This window comes from Solea solea, chromosome 13 (assembly GCF_958295425.1).
Source record: "Solea solea chromosome 13, fSolSol10.1, whole genome shotgun sequence".
Classification (NCBI taxonomy): Eukaryota; Metazoa; Chordata; class Actinopteri; order Pleuronectiformes; family Soleidae; genus Solea; species Solea solea.
The window spans coordinates 24,655,123-24,675,191 of record NC_081146.1 but is presented as its reverse complement, the minus strand read 5'-3'; the positions used below and the strand labels follow the sequence as shown (position 1 = coordinate 24,675,191).

Here is a 20,069-nt window from a genome sequence, read left to right as displayed (position 1 = left end):
TGGTCATCTTTTTATCCTGTTGTGGTGTATTATTATAAGCCCTTATGACACTTAAATGTATAGTTTAGTATGTGCCTGATACTGTAATTTAAGAATTTCCCAGTTTTTGGAATCAATATTTGTTGCCAACCTTATAGCTCAGCCCCAAACATGTTTAGCGACAACTGTTTGAAAGGCTTTGACTTTTATGAGTGACTGTCACTTTCAGAGTCTCTCGCCAGAGAGGATGACGTTCCTTAGTTTCCGTTTTTGTCATTGCCTGCAGAGAGAGTAAGATTTGAAAGCAGCTTGTGTTGATAATTCCTGAAGTAGAATAAAGGTTTCATATATCAGATGACAGTGTTTTTATGAATCTTCAGGGTCTGTAGATGAATCCAGTCCAGTTTTGAGAAGACTAGGTACAGTGGTTTTCGATCTGGACCAGGTCTAATGAGGTCTAGGTATAAAACAAAAACGGTGAAATCTCCCCTTTAGCATTTTCACAAATAAAATAAAAGTTTCACAAATAAAATAGTTGCTAAAATGTTTTCACACCAAGAAGTGTCACAAAAAAAACAGACAATCAGTGGACAAACAATCGCACTGCACATTCAGTTAATTTCCCCTTAACTTTCCCCTTAAGTGCCGAATCGGAAGCTGGTGAGCCAGAGGCTAACTTCAGCGTCGTAACATAAAGACTAATATTCATAATATATGAATAAGTTTTTGATGTATATCGTCTTTATTTAATATTAGTCTTATTCTTAGGGATATTATTACTTTACGTTGTACAAGTGGTTTGACATCTCCAGGTCAAAAGATAAGGAAGCATAATAGATTTAAGTTTAGCAAAAACTTGTATGAATGAAAGGAAGCCTTGCGATACATGAGGGATATTACTATCTGTGTTGCACAGTTGGTTTGACATAATTCAATGAAGTGGTTTAAGTGCATAATAGTTTTCTATTTTGAATATCAAATGACTGTTGAATATCAAACTGACTTAAGAAATAATACCGTATAGCATACAGCCATGTTGATTTATCTATCTGAGTAAAGTCTGTACATAACTTTAATTATCATTTTCCATTAGATAGATACCTGGAAGCTCATGTTTATGCATTATTTGAGTTAATTACATGCTATACTGAACAGTGGAGAGTTTATAAATAGACAAATGGGTAAAAATGTGACATGGGGCCCTCTCGTCCTGTGTGACGTCTGGGTGATCAGGTGGTTGACAATACTTATGTTTATGGCTCGGTTAGTTTAAAGTTCTTAAAATTCAAGCACACGCTTCCTCTGGTGGTGATTTGACCTTGTGTTAAGTGTGAGACTCAAAGCCCCAGCAGACACTTTGAACTCCTTGATAGTTTCCTTCCTTTCCCCCATGCTGTCACGTTAGAAGAATGGGATGAGCAGAGCTGCACACGCACTTACTATTTTGAGCACTGGTCTTTGAAGACCACACCTTTTGCAGCAGAACGTGCAGCGGAATGGCACTGAGTAATCATTGTCCAAATACACACAATACAACTGGAAAACTAATAGTAATAGTAGTGAATATTTCCATCATTATCAGACTACTGTAGAAATATTTGAGGGACAGTGAAAAGTCATTCTCTAGTTATTTCTTCAGGAATAATAATCGACTGGCTCTATACGGCTCTGCTGGTTTCTATATGTTGTACATATAATATTCTAATAAATAATCATAATAATAATAATGATGATGAAAAAAATCTGGCAAGACAAACCCTCCATGAAAAGTTAGCATAGGTGTGATAACAGTGTTAGTCCTTTTGTATTCTGTTAAAGGCACTGTCCATATGTTAATGGATCGTAATGTGGATGGAGCAAGCCAAAATTAAGTTGCGCTGAATTTCGCAAAACTTGGTGGGAACTTGTGATAGCCCAAGACGAACAAAAAAGTCCATTATGACCATGGCCCCAACTCAACAGGAAGTCGGCTATTTTGAATTTGGTGTCCATCTTTGGTGTCCATCTTGACTCTGGGTGTGGTTATCGTCCCAACACAAAACAAAAACGTCAAAAGGTCAAAGAAGGCTTCATATATGGGGTAAATAAGAAGACATAATACATTTTTTTTTGTTCAGAGGGTTTGGTTTTCTGTTTCTTTGGATGAAAATAATTTACTGTGGCCGGTCATTTTTTTAAAATTTCAATAAAATAATGAGGTTTTCTGACTGGAGGACGGTTTCAACAGACGGGCGTGAGCTTCCATGCTTATTTGAAAAGGTCAAATTCAAACTACGCAGTGTCCTGACACACTGAAGTGTTGTAAACACAATACAAAATACAAAACGTCTCCTCCAGCAAACACACACACTCACTCATGCTCATGGGGGTCATCGCCCTGCTATTCTTCTCCACACAGTGGCAGGAAGTTGTCCAGATATCCGCAGGGCCTCTGAGAAAAAAAGAGGACGAAAGAGAAATGTGAGTGAGCAAAGTGGGCAGGGCGGCGTTAGTGACGGCGGTGATGGAATTGGGCGACTCCGCTCAGAGTTGACGTCTGGTTTTTGAGGTGAAGCTTCACCGCAGGGCCCCAGGTTTACAGCAGTGTGAGACGCTTTGAGACACAGCTGAGCCTCAGCAGATCAGAGGCCAGTTTCCCTGCAGAACAGCAGGACGGTCCTGCTGCTGATCCGTGGGAGCAGAGAGAAGAAAAGGTTCACAGTCAGCGACCTGAAGAGCCTAAAGAGCCTGAAGAGCCTGACGATGTTTGTTCTGAGGATGTTTCTGCTGCTGGGACTGAGCTGGACATGTCGAGGTGAGTCAGAATCACTATACTCAACATAATTTACACTACCAGTCAAAAGTTTGGACACAACAGTCAAAAGTTTTAAACTTTCCATTAACTTTAATGTGTCTAAACCTTTGTCTGGTAGTGTATATTATTTAAAATCAAATTATTGAAGTCCCATACAGGCACAAACAAGTCACCTGTTTGAAAAGTTAACAAGAACCAAGAGTTGAAGCTTATGGAGGCTTTTAAAAAAATCCTCTCTCAACTTTTTAAGGTATATTAAGCCAGTGTTCATGTTTTTGTTTTAGTGTAATTAAGAGTATCTTATATTTATTAGCCCAGATGGTTTATTAGTTTTTCAACTATAGACTGTTTTCTTGATCAACTGTTACAAAGAAATTCACATTTAAAAAGCTGAAAGTGGAGAACTTTGATTAAGAAAAAAAGTAAACCAAATAAGTAATCGATTAATTGTTGCAGCCCTAATAACCTAATAATCTGAAACGTTACTTTTGTTTGGTCTGTTAAAAAATAGCCTGATATCTTCACACTTGTTATTGTAATATTCCTGACATTTTTATATGTACAGTCTAAATAAATATAAATTCCTCCTGCACTGGGAAGTTCCTCTCTGCTGATGAAGTGAAACAAAACTATAAAACATTTCTCGCGTCTAATTTCAGCTCTATTGTCCACACACACATGTGATTTAATGGTACAGCTCACACCTGCCAAGCCCATTGTCTGATTCCATCACATTCTTCATCGCCAGGGCAACAACCTTCGACCTTTATCAAGTCCCCCCTGACCCAACCAACCCCGGTCCAGTCCATTTCCTGTTGCTATTCACTTCTCGTGGAAACTTCCTGTTTATGTCAGCACCGTTTCCTGCTCCCTTTTTTAAGCGGCTCATATCAGGGCCCACCTTTCGCGGCCTGACCTGCATTGTTGTGAGCAGCCGCTGCTCTGGAACAATGGGGGTGGTTTTGAATAAAACGCTCACATGGTCAGTATAATTAGAGTTTAATGTCAGAGACAAGGGGCATGGGAATGCAATGTTTGAAGATTGCACATTGTCTCATTTTATCTGCTATTTAACTGGAAAATGTGTGCGGAGTGGGGAAAAAGCATCTTTTGAGTTGCGATGGGTGATATTAGCTTAAAATTTGATCATGATATCACAAAAACAATATTTGTGATGATATTTCCCCCGGTATTGCCCAAATAAAAGTGTTTGTTTTGATATGGAATGATATGTAGATGAAAATAAAAACATATTTATGAATCAAAACTAATCTAACACATACAGAAATAAGTTGTGGGCTGCGGATTTGAGACCTCTGCTACAGTAAATGCAAGAAGCGTCTGTCTGTCTTTTAACCCCATAACTGGCCAACACTTCGCTTGACAGGCTTTAAACTTGGCAGGTGACTTACTCTCGTCACCAGTGTGTGCTGAGCTTGACGTCGTTTGAATGAGAAATGCAAGAGATATCGGCGAAAATGCGACAGTTTCTATATCGCTCAGAGAGCTGTTTCCACCCCCTCAGAAACAGTGGTTTCCTTAGATTCTTGCTAGAATGAGGGCATGTGCAGAGGAGCCATTATATTTATTTCAAAAAGATGGCTCAGGAAATACAAAATCGCAGCCCACAGTCAACTTCAGGATGCTCTGTCTCTTCAAATGTGACGCGGTAATTTAGAGAGACGTGTCAACAGCTGAGATCGGCCCCAATGTCGCACAACCCTCATGTGGAGAATTAAAGTTGTATGATATATATATATATATATATACATATATATATATATATACATATACATATATACTAAAAAGGATACTCTTTCCTCTTTAACCAAATACTACAGCAAAAATGCCTTTACTCTAAACTTAAAAACCAGTCCGATGATGTGTGCAACGCTCACCAGTCTGTGTTTGTCCCCACAGCTGTGTCAGGTGACCCGTGGGGTCAGTGTCCGGTCAACAGAAAGTGTAAGGACAAGTTCGGAGACGGGTCATGTGACAGAGACTGTATGGAGCCCGAGTGTCTCAGAGACGGCTTCGACTGTGAGAAGGACAGAGGCCACTGCAAGTAAAAACAACTTTGCATTTTCAGTTTAATATTGTGAATTAAAATGGTCATTTACTGTTTTTTCCCCCACTTATATTTGCATTAATAGTGTTATTTATGTTTTTACTCACATAAATCACTTAAAAATCTTTTTAATTTAACTTTTTATTGCAAGACAGGGTGTGGATGCATGTAAGTAACCCATAACAAAACAAAATAGGGAAGGGGTGACAATGTACTGGGGAGTGGTAACGACAGTTATCTTTGGGTGGGAACAACGGTAGAAACAATAAACATGCAAGAAAGCAAACTAAATCAAACTAAAATATAGTAATATTGGTGGATAAGGTCAATTGAAAAATAAGATATATTAAAGAATAAAATAAAAAATAAACGCATTTTAAAATGCTATTTGTTAAGTACTGTCAGAGACATTTGGTCAAAAATAAAACAAAATAACAGCTTTTTAGCAGTAAATTGGCTGCTATAGATACATACTGCACAATGTAATGATTCATTTACAAGTGCACAAGTTTGTCACAGCTCACATAATTTTGAATTAGTGAAAAGTGAATCATTTCCAAGAGATATTTGGTAAAGAAATTGAAAAAATAGATTTTTTTTGGGGACCTCAAAAAAATCTCCTGCGACCCATCTGTGGAACCCGACCCAGTTTTTGAGAAACTCTGGCCTAAACTACATATAAATGGGTAGTAAATGTCACCCTTTAAGTCAACATTGTTTTTGTCTAACGATTCCATTTTGTCTCTTTCAGTCCAGACCACATCAAGTACTGCCGCGATCACTACGCCGACTCCCACTGTGGCCAGGGATGTAACAGCGCCCCCTGCGGGTGGGACGGCAGTGACTGCTTCACACAGCAGAGCCCTCGGTGGGCGAAAGGAACCCTGGTGCTTCACACCAACATCCCGCTGGAACGTGGCACGTTCTCCAACAGCTCGCTGCTGTGGGCGCTCAGCATCCTGCTCCAGTCGCCGCTCAAGCTCCGAGGGTTCACGCAGCTCGCCGCCAACAGAAACTTGTTTGACTTTGACCCTCAGCAGCTCATCGACCTGCTGTCTCAGGCAAAGCCCGCTGACTCCAACGGGTGCGGGATAAACTCAATGTTTCTGGCATTATAATTAGAGGAAGTTTGTTTTGAATGTACTTTATGTAGCCTTCAGTTAGCATCAACACATTTTTAGGGTTAGGGTTTATCAACATGGTGGTCCAAAACGGTGGCCTACGTAGCGCTCACCTGGCTCCCGTTATAAAATAAAACAATTCATACAATTGATGTATAATTACTTTAACTTCAATTTCTGCCAAAAGAAAATCATTAATTTCAACAAAATTTTACATACTAGACCTTTATCATCTGCATACCAATGGATTTTTACATCCATATGAATACATAATTTATGCTGATGAAGATATAAATAAAAGTAGGCCAAATATAGAGCCTTGGGGAACTCCACCATCCTGAACTGATCACAATGACAAGTAGAGATACTAAAATAAATATTAATACCTGTGTATATTCTTTGTTTTTCATTAGTTAAGTAACAAAATGTTTTAATTTTTATCTTATCTTGTAACTTCTGGGTTGATTGGCACAAACTTACCAAATAAGGCAGCAGAAGGCCAGTAGCTTCTGTGTCCTAAATGTGAGCTAAAAAGGCAGATTTTCTCTATGGACTTTGGCGCAGGAGGGTGTAACACGTAAGCTGATGGAGTGGGAAAAGCTACAGATTTCAGTCAACTAACAATTGTCATGACAGTTTCTTTTTCCCGCTGCTCCCTCTTTCCTAGCTCCCTCCTTTTCCTCCAAGTGGACAACAGGCCATGCTCCCGTTTGCCCTCTACCTGTTTCCCCTACGCCACAGAGGTGGCCAGTTTCCTACGTGCTGTGATGATCCTGAAGCCCACCTCGTTCCCTGCCCTCCCGGAGCTGAAGGCCGTCATCAGCATCAGAGGCGTCCGAGAGGAAATAGGGAGCAGAAAGGAGGAAACGGTGAAAGTGCCAGTTGAAGGTACGCTCACATGTCCTGACGCTCACACATGCACATCCAGCTTTGGATTTCATCCAGAGAAAATACAATAAAACACATCCCCATTTCCAGTTTTTTTTAGATGTGTTGGTCATCTTTTCTGGTTGTTAGCTGTTATTTTGTTTACACGTGGTGGGTATGTTCTCTAAAAACAAAATAATAAGGTATAACGAAATAAAGAAAAACACCTTTTTTGGTGAAATTTGGTGAAATTTTTGGTAAATTTGTTGCACATGGACAATTCAATACTTTTTAGACTTTTTATGTCACATGGAATAAAATTAAATACTAATTTCACAAAAAAGCCTGACCTGAATTTACTAGAGCCTCGATTCCCAGTGGGCTGAGCTTGAAACACACACTGCTCAAAATACACTGCACTCATTGGCTGGTGCCAGTTTCAGCTATGTGGCTAAAAGCTTAGTTGAAAAGCCAATTTTAGTTGAATTTACACTTTCTCACGTCATCGTGGATAAAAGTGACTGGCACATGAAGTCCCCATCACTACCACTACCTATCAGTATTGATTGTTCTTTCTTTCTTTCTAAGACCCAAAACCTGTGTGGCTGTGGGCGGTGGTCGCCATAGCAATCGGCCTGCTACTGTTGCTGCCCCTGGTGGTGTTCCTGGTGGTGAGGAGGGTGAGGCAGCAGCGGGCGGAGAGGGAGGTGAACAACAGGGTGAGACACCGGTCCACAGTCACCGAAAACGGCAACGGCAATGACAAAAAAGCCAAATCCTGGGCGCCACACGCCGCTCACCAGGAACAACGAGTCCGATCCAGCAGAGAGAAGGACAAGATCAGCCTGAGGAAAAAGAAGAAAGCCAAGGAAGCGGAGAAAAAGAGGAGGAGGGAACCACTGGGCGAGGACGCCATTCGAATGCGGTGAGGGGCGGGGCTTGGAGAGGATGTTTTGTCTCCTGGAGACAATGATGTCATGTAGACTAATGGAGCTCATCCTGTACAGTAATTATTTGGACTTGACCCTTTTTGTCCTGGAACACTGTAATACTTGTCTGAATTACATCACGTTGACCAGTTTTACAGCAGAATATAAACAGTGGCTGCTGAAGAGAGAAATGATTCATAATGCCTTTCTTATCATCATAACAATTTAAATCTGAAAACTGTGATTATGGGAGTAGCAAAACAAGAGGCAAAGTTAGGTCATTCTGGGGCTTAAAGAGGCCCCCAAGAGCCCCCATAAATGTTATGATCGGCTATGTAGAAGAGACTGCAAAGACACCTTGTTCTGAAACTTCAAACATAAACCCTGTTTAAACTTGGGATTAAACAGGCTTGTATTTTTGACCAGTGGAATTGGGTTATAACTGCCATGTCATGCACACACACACACAGGTTTGTACAGCTATTCTTCTCAGGACACTATTGACATCCATTCATTTCCATTCGTAGTCTAAACAAAGCATCAAACCTTACCTTAACCATAACCAGTTAATACCTAACCCTAACCTTAGGGCCAGGTCTACTATTAGTCACACTCATACCGCTAAGCACAAAAATGCGCATATTTAAAAGCAAGCTATAAAAACATATTATACATTATTATATTCTACTTGCATTGAGCTAATTCTAATTCATTTTTAAAGATTTTAGAGATTAGATTTATGTCATGATACCACCATGATCAAAAATTGCAGTTGAATGGGTTTAGATGGGAAATGTTTTGCGCTTAATGGTATGTGTGTAACACTTGTTTGTACACAGTGTATTTTAGCCTCACTGTAGGAGCTGAGCTGGAAGTTACGAGATCAAATAAAAATACATAATCTTGCAAAGTTCATGCATGTGTATGAACACAGCCAAAATTATCAAAAGACAAAGACATAAAAGCGCGTAAAAAGCACACAACAGTAACTAAGGGTGTTAACGAGGACTACTGGTCCTGACAAGGTTGTCCAAGGTGTGTCCTAAATAGTTAAGATCAAGATTCAAGATTAACTTTATTGTCCCACTAGCAGGAAATTTGTCTTGGGCCCTTCACCCATGCTGCAGTCACAAGTTTTAAGTCACAAGTACGAGTACAACAAATACGAGAACACTGGGCCCCCAAACTCTCTTGAAATGTCCCTGACAGTGATTTAATGTTAAAACAATGCTCTTTAATTTATTTTGATTACTTGATCAGACGTAAAGTTCAGGTCCATACAGTATATACTACATCCTGTAACCTTTGCTGCATGTCACCGCCCTCCTTGCCCTCCGTTTATTTCCTGTCTCTCTATACAATGGCGTGGAAATCTTAGTAATAACATGAGTGGGGGCTCCTGACCCAACACTTCACTAATTGCGCTCAAGCATTAAATGTCTCATGCTAACCTTGTTTTTTTTTTCTTTCCCCCCGAAAACGACCACAAGCTGCGTGTTTACATTTGACTGAAACAATCTGGTGTGTTTGGGTGTGTTTCAGAGCTCACAAGCCAAAATAAAAAGAACAGGAAGGAAAAGAAAAAGAAGGTCATGAGGAGGAAAAGATCATGGCACCACAGCGGGTTCCTAAGACGCAGTTTCTTAAGAACCGTGCTTTTTGTTTTGTTTCTCTTCTTTTCAGGCCTCTCAAAAGGGACCAGGATATAGGAAGTGACACAGATTTTACCCAGAGTTCCATGGAAGACATCAACGCGAGATGTTCCAGACGACAAGAGGACACCACCATCTGTGACCACAGGACGCAGGAGCAAAAACACTACAGAGCCGGGCCCTCGCAGTCCCACAGAGCCGTACAGTGTAAGGTTTTCACTCACTTACCCCCGTCCTTCTGCTCGAGAGTTTAAAAATAGATGTTTTTTTCATATTTGACTGGTCATGGTAGGGAAAACACAGGCATAAAGAACAAAGGAATGATGACTGAGTTCCATTTTGCTTCCTCAGTTTCAGTGTGCATGCAGGGTCATTGTCACAGGCTCACACTGGCCTGGCTTCCATGAACTGAACAGAGTAGCACTTGTGTTTCTCTTGCTAAAGCCTGCTCTACACAATTTTAAAAAACACCAGAGACCACTGACACAACGACCTTTGTAACCGATTTTCAACATTTCAATCCAGAGAAAGCACAGACTAGACGATCCAGTCAAGATGCAAGACTGCACACTTGGCGTTTAATCTGAAATTATTTGACGGAATCAGTTTGGCTTGTACAAGTTACGGGCCTAAACAAAAGTACACAACATCCATCGGTCAACTTACTCTCATTGCTTATTACTGCGTCCCACAACATTACAATCACGTCGTCACGTTAACTCCTCACACTACAGGATAATTTGGCCAGATAATCTGTTCAAATCAGCCTAAAATCAGAAGACACCAGGATTGTCACGAGGGCCAGATCTAGACCAAAATCTGGCTAATTATCCTCTAGTGAGGGGCGGGCTTGAAACATATCAAAATGGCTGCTGTTTTGCATAGTTTGTGAGTGTTTGCAAGGTTTGAACGACTGCCTGTAAACAACACACACACCACCATACATAAAAATAACCTTAAATGATTGTTGTACTCCTTTAGCTCCACCTAGAGGATGGGAGAGAGGGGCCATGCCTCCTCCACTGCTCAGCCCTCCACAACAGGTCTGTCCTTTATCCAAGTTGTGGCTCTGTTGTGTCTGTTGTGTTGTGATGAATGTACAGTATACTCACCAAGGTTTGGTTGTCTTCACAGTCGGCAGAGTGGTGTGGCCCTGATGGGTCTGTGGTTCTGATCCGAGCCGTGCGTAGTGGACTGGACAGAGTGGTTTTGGAGCTGCTGCGAGCGGGAGTACCAGTCAATAACACTGATCATACTGGTAATGAACCCCCTGCCCAACATGAACATTTGACTCAACCAAAACATAAACTCAGTCAAGTAGTATCGGTTTGTTACACATACAAAATGATAACACAATACTACTACACCAATATGTAGTAGCTATAGCTGGCACATTTAAATTAATGCTAACATGCTAACTTCACTAGTACACAAATGTTTAGCAAATACAATTTAGCACGATGGGCTTGGTTGGGAAAATATCTAAAATAATCTAATTTAAATGTAGCTATGGGCATTATGCTAACTACACTAATAAGCTAATGTTTGACAGACATCTTATGACCTCATGAAGCTGAGCTAAAAACTCAGACCTACATACTAACGCTGACTCATTTTTGTGTTGATGTTAAGCAGATAGACTATATAATCATCACAGAATTTTTCTGGCAGTTCTTGGCACCTAAGGAGCAATATTAACCGAAAAGCTCACAATAGCATGCTAATGTTCAGCAGATACAGTTAGGGGGTGCTGATTTTTACAGTGTATTTTAATAGTTACTAAACAGGCACTATGGTTAGCAGATACGCTATATTAACCGTCACAGTTTAGCATCAAGGCTTTGTTTGAAACAAAAAAAGCTAATTATTTTAAAATGCATCTTCTTCAGCTATGGAACAACATTAAACTAAAAGCTCACACCAGCATGGTAACTACACAAATATGCTAACGTTTAGCAAATACAGTTTAGCACCATGGGTTTGGTTGGTGGACAAAACGCATATTTTAACAATGGATTTTACTACTTTTAATATTTTTAGTACCCAATACCTATTTTATGACCCCATGGAGCTGAACTAAAAACTCAGACCAACATTCTGACTACATTTTTTTTTTATGTTGACAGTTTAGCTTTAAGGATGAAATGCTAGTTATTTTCAAATGCTTTTTTCTGGCAGCTTTTGGCCCTAAGGTAAAAATAATAAACTAAAAGCTCACAAGAACTTCCTAACATGGTTTAGTTTAGCATGCTAACTTTTGTTAATATCCCCTCAAATATGTTTTTACAGTTGCAGTTTGTCAAATGTTTGGTCATAAACGTTGGTGGTTCTAAAGGAAAACGTTTAAAGTGATTTCCATGGTTACTACAAATCAATCTAATGGAGACATGAGAATCTGTCCTATATGGTGTGGTGCCTTCACATAAGACTTGTGAAATGTGCATCTGACAATGGAAATTCTTCTAAAACATTTCCTATGATATATAAAAAACACTTTACAATTAAAATAACAACCTATTTGGTCACGTTTGACTGAAAAATTTACTTTTTAGAGCGTCCTCATTTGAAGGCACCAATAGTTCATGTCAATCTGTCCAAACGTTGGACAAAAACCTAGAGATTCAGTCAGTAGTGTTTGTATTTTGGGGACAGTATATGTCTGTACAACGTTTTAAGGACCAATAATTGTTGGGATACTGTATCTCGCACATTGCTATCCATCCTGAAAAGATTGAAGTTCATGAGCAAGCCTTTTTTTTCCTGTACACTGAGGGGTTGAGTAACTGGTGTAACTTACCCCATGTCTCTCACGTCCTCTTTTTGTGTCCCTCCTCTCCCATCCTGTCTTCTCCCCTTCTCTCCATGGCTTCCATCACTTCCTCTCCGTCCTTCTCCAGCTCCCCTGCTTCCTTCCTCTGACTCAGAACAAAGTTAATGTGCAATAAGACTCAAGCTCTGATCGATGGATGCATCAACGTTGTTCTCCATCCTTCTTCTTGCTTTCGCCGTCTCTTAGACATTTGTCTTCTGCAACTCTTGTGTTTTTTTGGTCACTGTCTCGTCTCCTGTCTTTGTCACTTTGGCTGAAGCGGTCCATGTCCACGTCCCTTCCCTTCATTCTCCCTCTGTCTCTCTCTCTCTCCACCATCTGGGCTTGTTGTGTAATGGTTGATCATTGGCTGACTTACTCCCTCCCTTCTCCCCCCCCTCACCTTCGCTCACACTGTGTCTCTCAGGGAGATCAGCCCTGCACTGGGCTTGTTCAGTAAACCACCTCTCCCTCACAAGGACCCTCGTACGCTATGGGGCCGCTGTGGACCTGCAAGATAACAAGGTACGTCCTGGACTTACATTACATTACATTGTCAGCACTGTCAGCCTGATCAATAAATGCCCCCCTGTGCTGCCCCCCTGTACTAATACTCATAGATCTTAAGAATACGTTTTCTTGCTGTAAGAAAAGCTTTAACTGTCTGGGAAGTGTAGTTTATAAGTCTCTCACTCTTTTGCACCAAACTCCATAGAGAAAATCCTTATTTTTAGCTCTTGGGGACATGGGAGCCGCTGGTTTACTGCTGTCTTGTTTGGTAAGTTTTTGTCACTAAGGCAAATCCGAACAAAGGATTTTAAACACAGAGGTGACAAAATAGCATGTGTGAACTTACTGATGGAGGCAGCAGTGGATCCTGCACGCTGTGATTGAAAAATTGGTGCAGGGAGTGAGTGTTTTACAAAGTGATAATTCAGGTCAAATATTATTTATAGATCTCAGTAGTGTGTTATATTCATCCGTTGATGCCTCTGTCAGGGCGAGACACCGCTCTTCCTCTCTGCCCTCCACGGTTGCTACGACACTGCCAGGCTCCTTCTCCTTCACGGCGCCAACCTTGAGCTGCATGATCGAAGGGGGCGGCGACCCATCGACGTGGCCAGAGAGGGGATGCGTCACCAGATCCTGGAGCTCCTTCTGGCTCACCAAATCCAGAGAGGGCCCGTTACCGTCGACTCGGCCAATGACATGATGTGGGAGGAGCGTGCACTGATCTACTCGCCGTGGGTCGGGTCACCTGGTCCGGGCCTGCCTGGTAGAAGTGCCTCCTTCTCTGGGATTGTAGGGCATCGGGATATGACGCCACCACCACAAAAGTAAGCTTTCAACAACAGGGCATGTTCTGAATTCAGAGGAGCACAAGAGAAGAAATATAACTAGCAAATATTTTATAATCATTTTTTCAAGCAACTATGATGTTGTTTAGCCCCGGTTTAATAAAGTAATTGATATCTCTGTAATATCTCTTGTTTTTACACTATAAAACCTTGGTGAGCAGGTATGATCTCCCATGAAAAATGCCAACTAAAGCGATTCCCATGACTGATCAATGTCAAAGATGAAAGTTTAACAATTTCCTGCAAGAACGTTGAATTATTAAAGAAGAGTTCTGTATGTTGCAGCATTTCCACCCCACAAAGTCATGAGTGAGAGGGGTTATGCACTTTGGTTTTAAAAGCCACGGCTATTCAGCAAAATTGGTTTTGTTGCGTTCAAGTACCCGGTGATAAAAATCGCTTTGCTGTTACTTGATAATTCGTAATTTTCTGCCGATCTGATTTGATCCGCACTATACTTTACCGCTCATAGTGTGTGTGGCATTGGTGTAACACCATGTTGACTTCCTTGTCTCTCCAGTGACTGGTCGATGAACAGAGTGCAGTATCCCTCCCCTCAGAACTGGCGACCACAGCTCAACCAATCAGCGACGGCGCTGGTCCCTCCGAGGGTCATGGGCCGCTCCCCTCGTCCAATCAGCACCTTACAGGAGGTGACCTCCGAAGACGAGGACCGCGACAGGCACCACGACGTCCCCCGAGCGGCCACGCCTCACTTCCTGTCTCCCCAACCGGCGCCGCGTCAGCGCTCCTTCTCCTGCACCCAGCATGCACTGCAGCGTCGCTCCAGTGCGTACCAGCCGGACCCCACGTACATCATCGTGACGGACAGAACGACCAACGAGAGCGCGGAAAGAGTCGCCGCGCCGCCTCCCACAGATGCTGGCGTCCAATCGGAGCAACCGCCACTCGTCAACGGGGACAATCCCAGTCGAGCAGAGCAGGCAGCGGTGAGTTCACTGCATACAGAGCAGAAATCCAGAGGTGAGAGGTCAAACAACACCGCCAACTCCACACAAACAGCCCTGTAGAGATGCAAACATTCACAGATGTGGTGCAGAGACTGATCCCATTTCTCAAGCCAACCCAACCAAACCTAGACCAGGACGAGGTGACAGCGGCCTCAACCTGAAACAGGAGTGAAACATTATTTCACCGGAGAAGAAAGAAGAAGAAGAAAGGGAAGGGGAAAAGAGAAATACAACATGAGAAGAACAGCAGCAGAGGTCACAGACAACACTTAAAGTTCTGAAGTCGACCTGAAGACAAGAAATTCAATTCAATTTTATTTGAACATCATGGAGAGCAGAAAAAACCCAACAACTCACACAATGAGCAAACACTAGGCATCAGTGTGGAGAAAAAAAAACTCCCTTTTAACAGGAAGAAGAAATCTCTGACAGAACCAGTCCCAAAGATCTGCCTAGACAGGTTGGGGTGAAAAAAAAATGGGGGACAGAAAGGGGTGGGGACAAGAGGGAGGTGAGGTAGAGACTTCAGTCCATGTAAGTCAGAACAGAGTGACAGTACGACTACAACCGGACTTTTTAAAGACACTTTTTAAACATGTTTAGTCTGACTGAAATTGTACTAAAACATATTTCTGAAAGTTGTACTTAACACTCCCAGATAATGAAATTGGGATTTGAGCTACTACAGCATGTACTTATACCTTAAATTGATATTCATTGACATTGTTTAAGGTTGGTTTCATACACACACAAAAATACCCAACTCTAAACACTGTAGTACTTATGCCAGGCTTGTATTTGGTGCAATAACGCTGCCACAGAAGACGTGGAGCATGGTGCATGAAGCTTACATGCTGTGTACAAAAGGGAATTTTCCAAAAAATAGCATTTTAGGGCTCCCAAAAAAACGCCACAAAAAGGCCAATTTGCAGATTTGTTCTCCTGTGTTTGGGCCCTCAGATGTCAAATTATAACTACTTTTACCTTTGTTGTACTGGGGGGTTATACTGCAGCCAGCCACTAGGGGGCACTGTAAAAGGGGGGTGGCTTCACTAGTGGGAGCTTTCATGTCAGTTCCAAGTACATACACAGTTAATTTTGGTGAATTGTCCAGCTCTTTGGTGTCATGTGACACATTTGCTTTCTTATTTGTCCTCAAACACAAACCTGCCTCCTCTCCAGTTTTCACTCTGCCAAAGTTTCTATAAGTTATTACTTTCCCTTTCTTACCCAGAGAGGACGATGATGTTTGTTGTATTCACATTTTCTAACTGGTTACGTTCAGATTTTTATTGCAGGATTATTCAAGGTGACGTGCTTGTAAAAAGAATAATATTAATGAATGAAGTGCATGTAGTTGCACAAAGGCGTCTGAATCCTGTCAATGTATGTATTAAATTGATTGATTAAATTGATTGTTTGATTTTGTTTTCACGTCAATTTACAATTTGTTTTGTTTTAAAGAGTCCAAGTTCAGAGGCCGAAATTAAAGTCAAAATGTATAAAAGTGTTTGTTTTGATGTGGAATGATATGAAGTCCACTATGAGAAAATAATATTTATGATGTAAAATGAATCGATAAATAATAATAAAAAAAAAACATTAAACGTTTGAAAATAAATTATATTTTTACCACATTTCACTCAGTTCACACTGATAGACAGTGTTAAAGTGGTAAATGTAGGGAATGTAACTTTAAAGCTTCTCATGTCAGATGTTATCAGTGACGAGGTCAAAGGCTGAACCAGACCTGGTGTGAACATCCGTCCTCACGTCTTCTGATTTATATTCAGGTGTAAATCACAGGAATTCTTTAAAGCTGTAAATGAAGAGCTCCGATCCACGTGCCCTATTAACTCTGTCTGCAGCACGCGCCGCGCAGGATCAAAGGGTTTGGCGTTAACACCTTGGAGTCAAATGTTGCGTCTTCTGCAACAAAAGCAGAGACAAACAGTCGAACTTTAATGATTGAAATGTTGAATTTTGCAGTGTTAAATAAAGTGGTAGTGGTAAATACAGTGGGTAATACACAGACCCCATTAAAAATACTGGACAATATAGAATATATATATAAAATATTAAAGAAATGAAATACTTTTGTCAAAGACAACGTCTTTTTTCCAGCGTTATACATTATTTGTCACAATTCGGCTCAAATTAAAACCGTATTTTTGACTTATTTGTTCCTTTTTCCAGATAATTATAGAGACGCTGTATATGATGGTGTTGGTGGTTCCAGCTCTTTCTCGTGGGAAAGGGGGAAATGGCGCCACATTTAGAGCTTTATTACCTGTGAAAACTCATACACGAGAGGGGAAGGGCGACACGAGGAGGTGACACACTCCCGCGGTTCCCACGCGCAGCCACCTGCGACTTATGTGCAAATGAGGCAACCGGCGGAAAACAATTGGTGCGGTTGAAAGATCACAGAGCGTCCGGCTGCAGTTTTACGCACACACATACACACACATAACAAAACACCCGCAACATTTGTGCATTAAATAAAGTCTTTTCACAACAAATATTCGTATTTTCAATTCAATCTGAGATTAAACGAGAAAAAAAAACGAGTTTTTACTCGATATCAGCCGGAAAATACTAAAAGAAAATATAAAAAAATATATATATATAAGAAAAGAAAAATGCATATACACTTGCAACGTGGCATCAGTTTCCTTTCACCAGAATCTCACTGAAACTCTTTTCTGTGGCATTTTCTGCAGACAAAATCAGGGATTTTTGCCATTACGCACGGTGACGGCACTTTTACGCACTGCCACAACTCCTTATAAATGTGAAATTCTTAATTTAATTCGTTTAAATTTATCTCTGGACTATTAGTTCAGTTATGTAGCTTATAAATATGCATGCATTCAGTTTGTTTTGACCTCCTGTGTTTGTTATATATTTTCCGCATGTGTCACCGTTTGTGTCAAACTGAGTGCGTAAAGGCACCACATGGTGCCGTTTAATCTTCACACCTAACGCTCGTGCAGGGGGAGGGGGCACGTGCCAGCAAACAACAAACAGTACACTTGTTAGTGATTTTTCATCAATTGTTTATTTACAAATGACTTATAAAATAAATTAAGGTGCAAAATACATCAGAAATATTAGAGACAGACGTCACGTGTTGGCCCGCGCGGCCACGATAGCAGCAGTTAGTTTACAGTATCTACAGATTTCATCACATGTTACATACATGATACATTGCACTGAAATAAATGTATTCGGACAACACACGCTGCTGTGTGAGGGTGAATCAGCGTGCCAGAGTCAGTTAAAGGATGTGATCAGGGCCACGGTCTCCACAGAGACTGGCTGACCAGTCTGTGAGGAGGCTGTTGTTGCTGCGGAGATGATGGAGACGGATGTACCTCTGCGCCACTGTTCTGTACACAGCTGAGTGTCGCTGTCTGTGCGCACAGTCTGTGTCCGGATCTGTTCATCAGCAGCTGTAGCATCGATCTGGAGGACTTTCTGAGGAGGAGAGGGCTGGTGGGGGACGGAGTCTGTGGATGTGAGCGGGGGAAACGAGACGCAAAAGACGCGTCCAGCGCTGCACCGACCCACAATCCTCTTCCCTGAGGTCCCAGGAACTGAGCTGCTCTCTGAAGGCAGGTGGAGAAGCCGTCTTGGTAAGACTGCTTCTGTCCTCCCCCTCCTCCTCCTCCTCCACCTCCTCCTGTCGTGTCTCCTTTGACGGTTTTCTGGAGGAAAAGAACTGTGTGCTCGAGAATCTCAGCTTTCTCCACTCTGCGTTCAGTCTCCTCCTATAAAAAAAAAAGTCACAAAGAGTTAACTTCTGTCATTTGCAGTGTGCGTAAAACCATAGCTTTTAATGTGAAATTCAATAAAAAAAACTATTGAAATAACAAATGAAATATGTTCATCGTGTCCTGTGAAGCAAAAAACGTGTTCCTGAATCCACACATCATCTCAGCGTTACGTTTAAGCGCTGTGCGTAAAGGCTCGCCACCTTACGCACGTTTTACGCACGTTTTACGCATGACCGAAATTTCTTTAAATGTTGAGCCTCTGTTAAAAACCATAATTTCCAACCGCTACTGGTGGATTTGAGTTCAGGACATGTTTGACTATAAACTGACTGCATACTGGTGAGTTTTACTGTGTGCATCTGGAAATATTTCCAACTTAAAGGCGCGTGGCTTTTACCTGTTTCTGGAGCAGAAGAGTCTTCAGACTCTCCAGGCTGCGGTTCATTCTCTCCCTTCGACGTCTCTCCACCTGAGGTTTGAGACTCTGTAGATAAACAGAAACAATATATTAAGGATTAATGAATGAAACTAAGGCTTTTCCACTCAGAAGAAGAATAATCCCAAATGATCCACATAGGCATAAATAATCAAAATGTCCTTCCTACCTTTCTTGTCGCCTTTGTGTGTTCGGAGTCTTGAAGCAGTTTCATGATTCTAGTCCAACAACTGTCCAGTGGCTTCAGTAAGAACAGTAAAGTCGTTCAGTCAAAGCTCAATGGTTTCACAAGCCTCAGCGAGAGGCTTTTAAAGCTGCCGGGGGGGCGTGGCGGTGGGAGGAGCCTAAAGGCTCACAGGCTCCATGTTTTACTGCAGCCACAAAAGTTTATTGTACGCACACACGCGCGCAAAAACAGGCTGTTTTTTTCTTTGTCTTTAAGTCGTTTTTATTGCAAAATACCACTCTTGTTTTCCCATATTATTTGTTTTCTTCTATTTCTTATGTTTAAAGAGTTGTAAAGTGCCTGAAACACAATATTTTCCCCAGTTTTGGCATCTATCTATCTATCTATCTATCTATCTATCTATCTATCTATCTGTCTCGTATTCATTTTCTTCATTTAACACGTGATTAACAAGAATGTGGAGGTGAATGCAGACCCAATGACGCGCCAATGGCACAATTCACTAACAATTAATCCTGCAGCCACGTGCGTGCAGCTGTCCCGCCGAATGAGAACGGCACGCGCTCGTGAGGTGTCACCCGTGGCTCATGGTGAAGCTTATTTACATACAGACAGTGTGTGTGTGTGTGTGTGAGGGGGGTATTTCGGTATTTTCCAGTATTGTCAATGGCGTCTGGTGACGCGCGTCATTATTATTGTGTCAGAGTTCAGCAGCAGGTTATTTAATGTTTAGACTGTATGTTATATTCTATTTTTCATCAGATGTGTTCATATTTACTTTGCTGTTGTAAAGTCACCCCATTAAAGGACCCTCTTTCAGTGCTAGAATATTATTAATTTTCTTATTGAAGATCCTTTTACTCATAACACTTTAAATTTACAGAAACTCAGTGAAGAGCAGCGACTAAAGGTCCATTTTATTTTTTTCAATATCAACACTGACATTATCTCTGAAAATGAGTAAAAAAAAACTGTTCCTTTAAGCTTTCAGTGAGTTCAATAAATCTTAACGCTATTCGCATAAAATCTGTCATAACATATATGCAAAATGGGGATTTACTTGACCTGAGGTACACGTCCTGTCCTTTATCACTGTAATATTTGGAGATATAAAGAATA

At 41.3% G+C, this 20,069-nt stretch overlaps 2 protein-coding genes across 2 annotated transcripts; one reads left to right on the top strand and one right to left on the bottom strand.

Moving 5' to 3' along the window:
• Nucleotides 1-2,396: 2,396 nt before the first annotated feature.
• Nucleotides 2,397-15,959, top strand: notchl (notch receptor, like). The gene is made up of 11 exons (XM_058648678.1): nucleotides 2,397-2,773; nucleotides 4,694-4,838; nucleotides 5,593-5,925; nucleotides 6,630-6,850; nucleotides 7,418-7,754; nucleotides 9,442-9,617; nucleotides 10,392-10,453; nucleotides 10,545-10,668; nucleotides 12,647-12,744; nucleotides 13,219-13,556; nucleotides 14,098-15,959. The coding sequence occupies exons 1-11, from the start codon at nucleotides 2,722-2,724 to the stop codon at nucleotides 14,606-14,608; spliced, it is 2,397 nt and encodes a 798-aa protein (XP_058504661.1). The 5' UTR covers nucleotides 2,397-2,721; the 3' UTR covers nucleotides 14,609-15,959.
• A 1,631-nt stretch (nucleotides 15,960-17,590) lies between these two features.
• On the bottom strand, nucleotides 17,591-19,052 carry LOC131471602 (transcription factor HES-5-like). The gene is made up of 3 exons (XM_058648230.1): nucleotides 18,933-19,052; nucleotides 18,725-18,811; nucleotides 17,591-18,321 (listed from the first exon to the last, which is right to left on the bottom strand). Exons 1-3 carry the CDS (start codon nucleotides 18,975-18,977, stop codon nucleotides 17,842-17,844), a joined length of 612 nt encoding a protein of 203 aa, XP_058504213.1. The 5' UTR covers nucleotides 18,978-19,052; the 3' UTR covers nucleotides 17,591-17,841.
• Nucleotides 19,053-20,069: the final 1,017 nt, after the last annotated feature.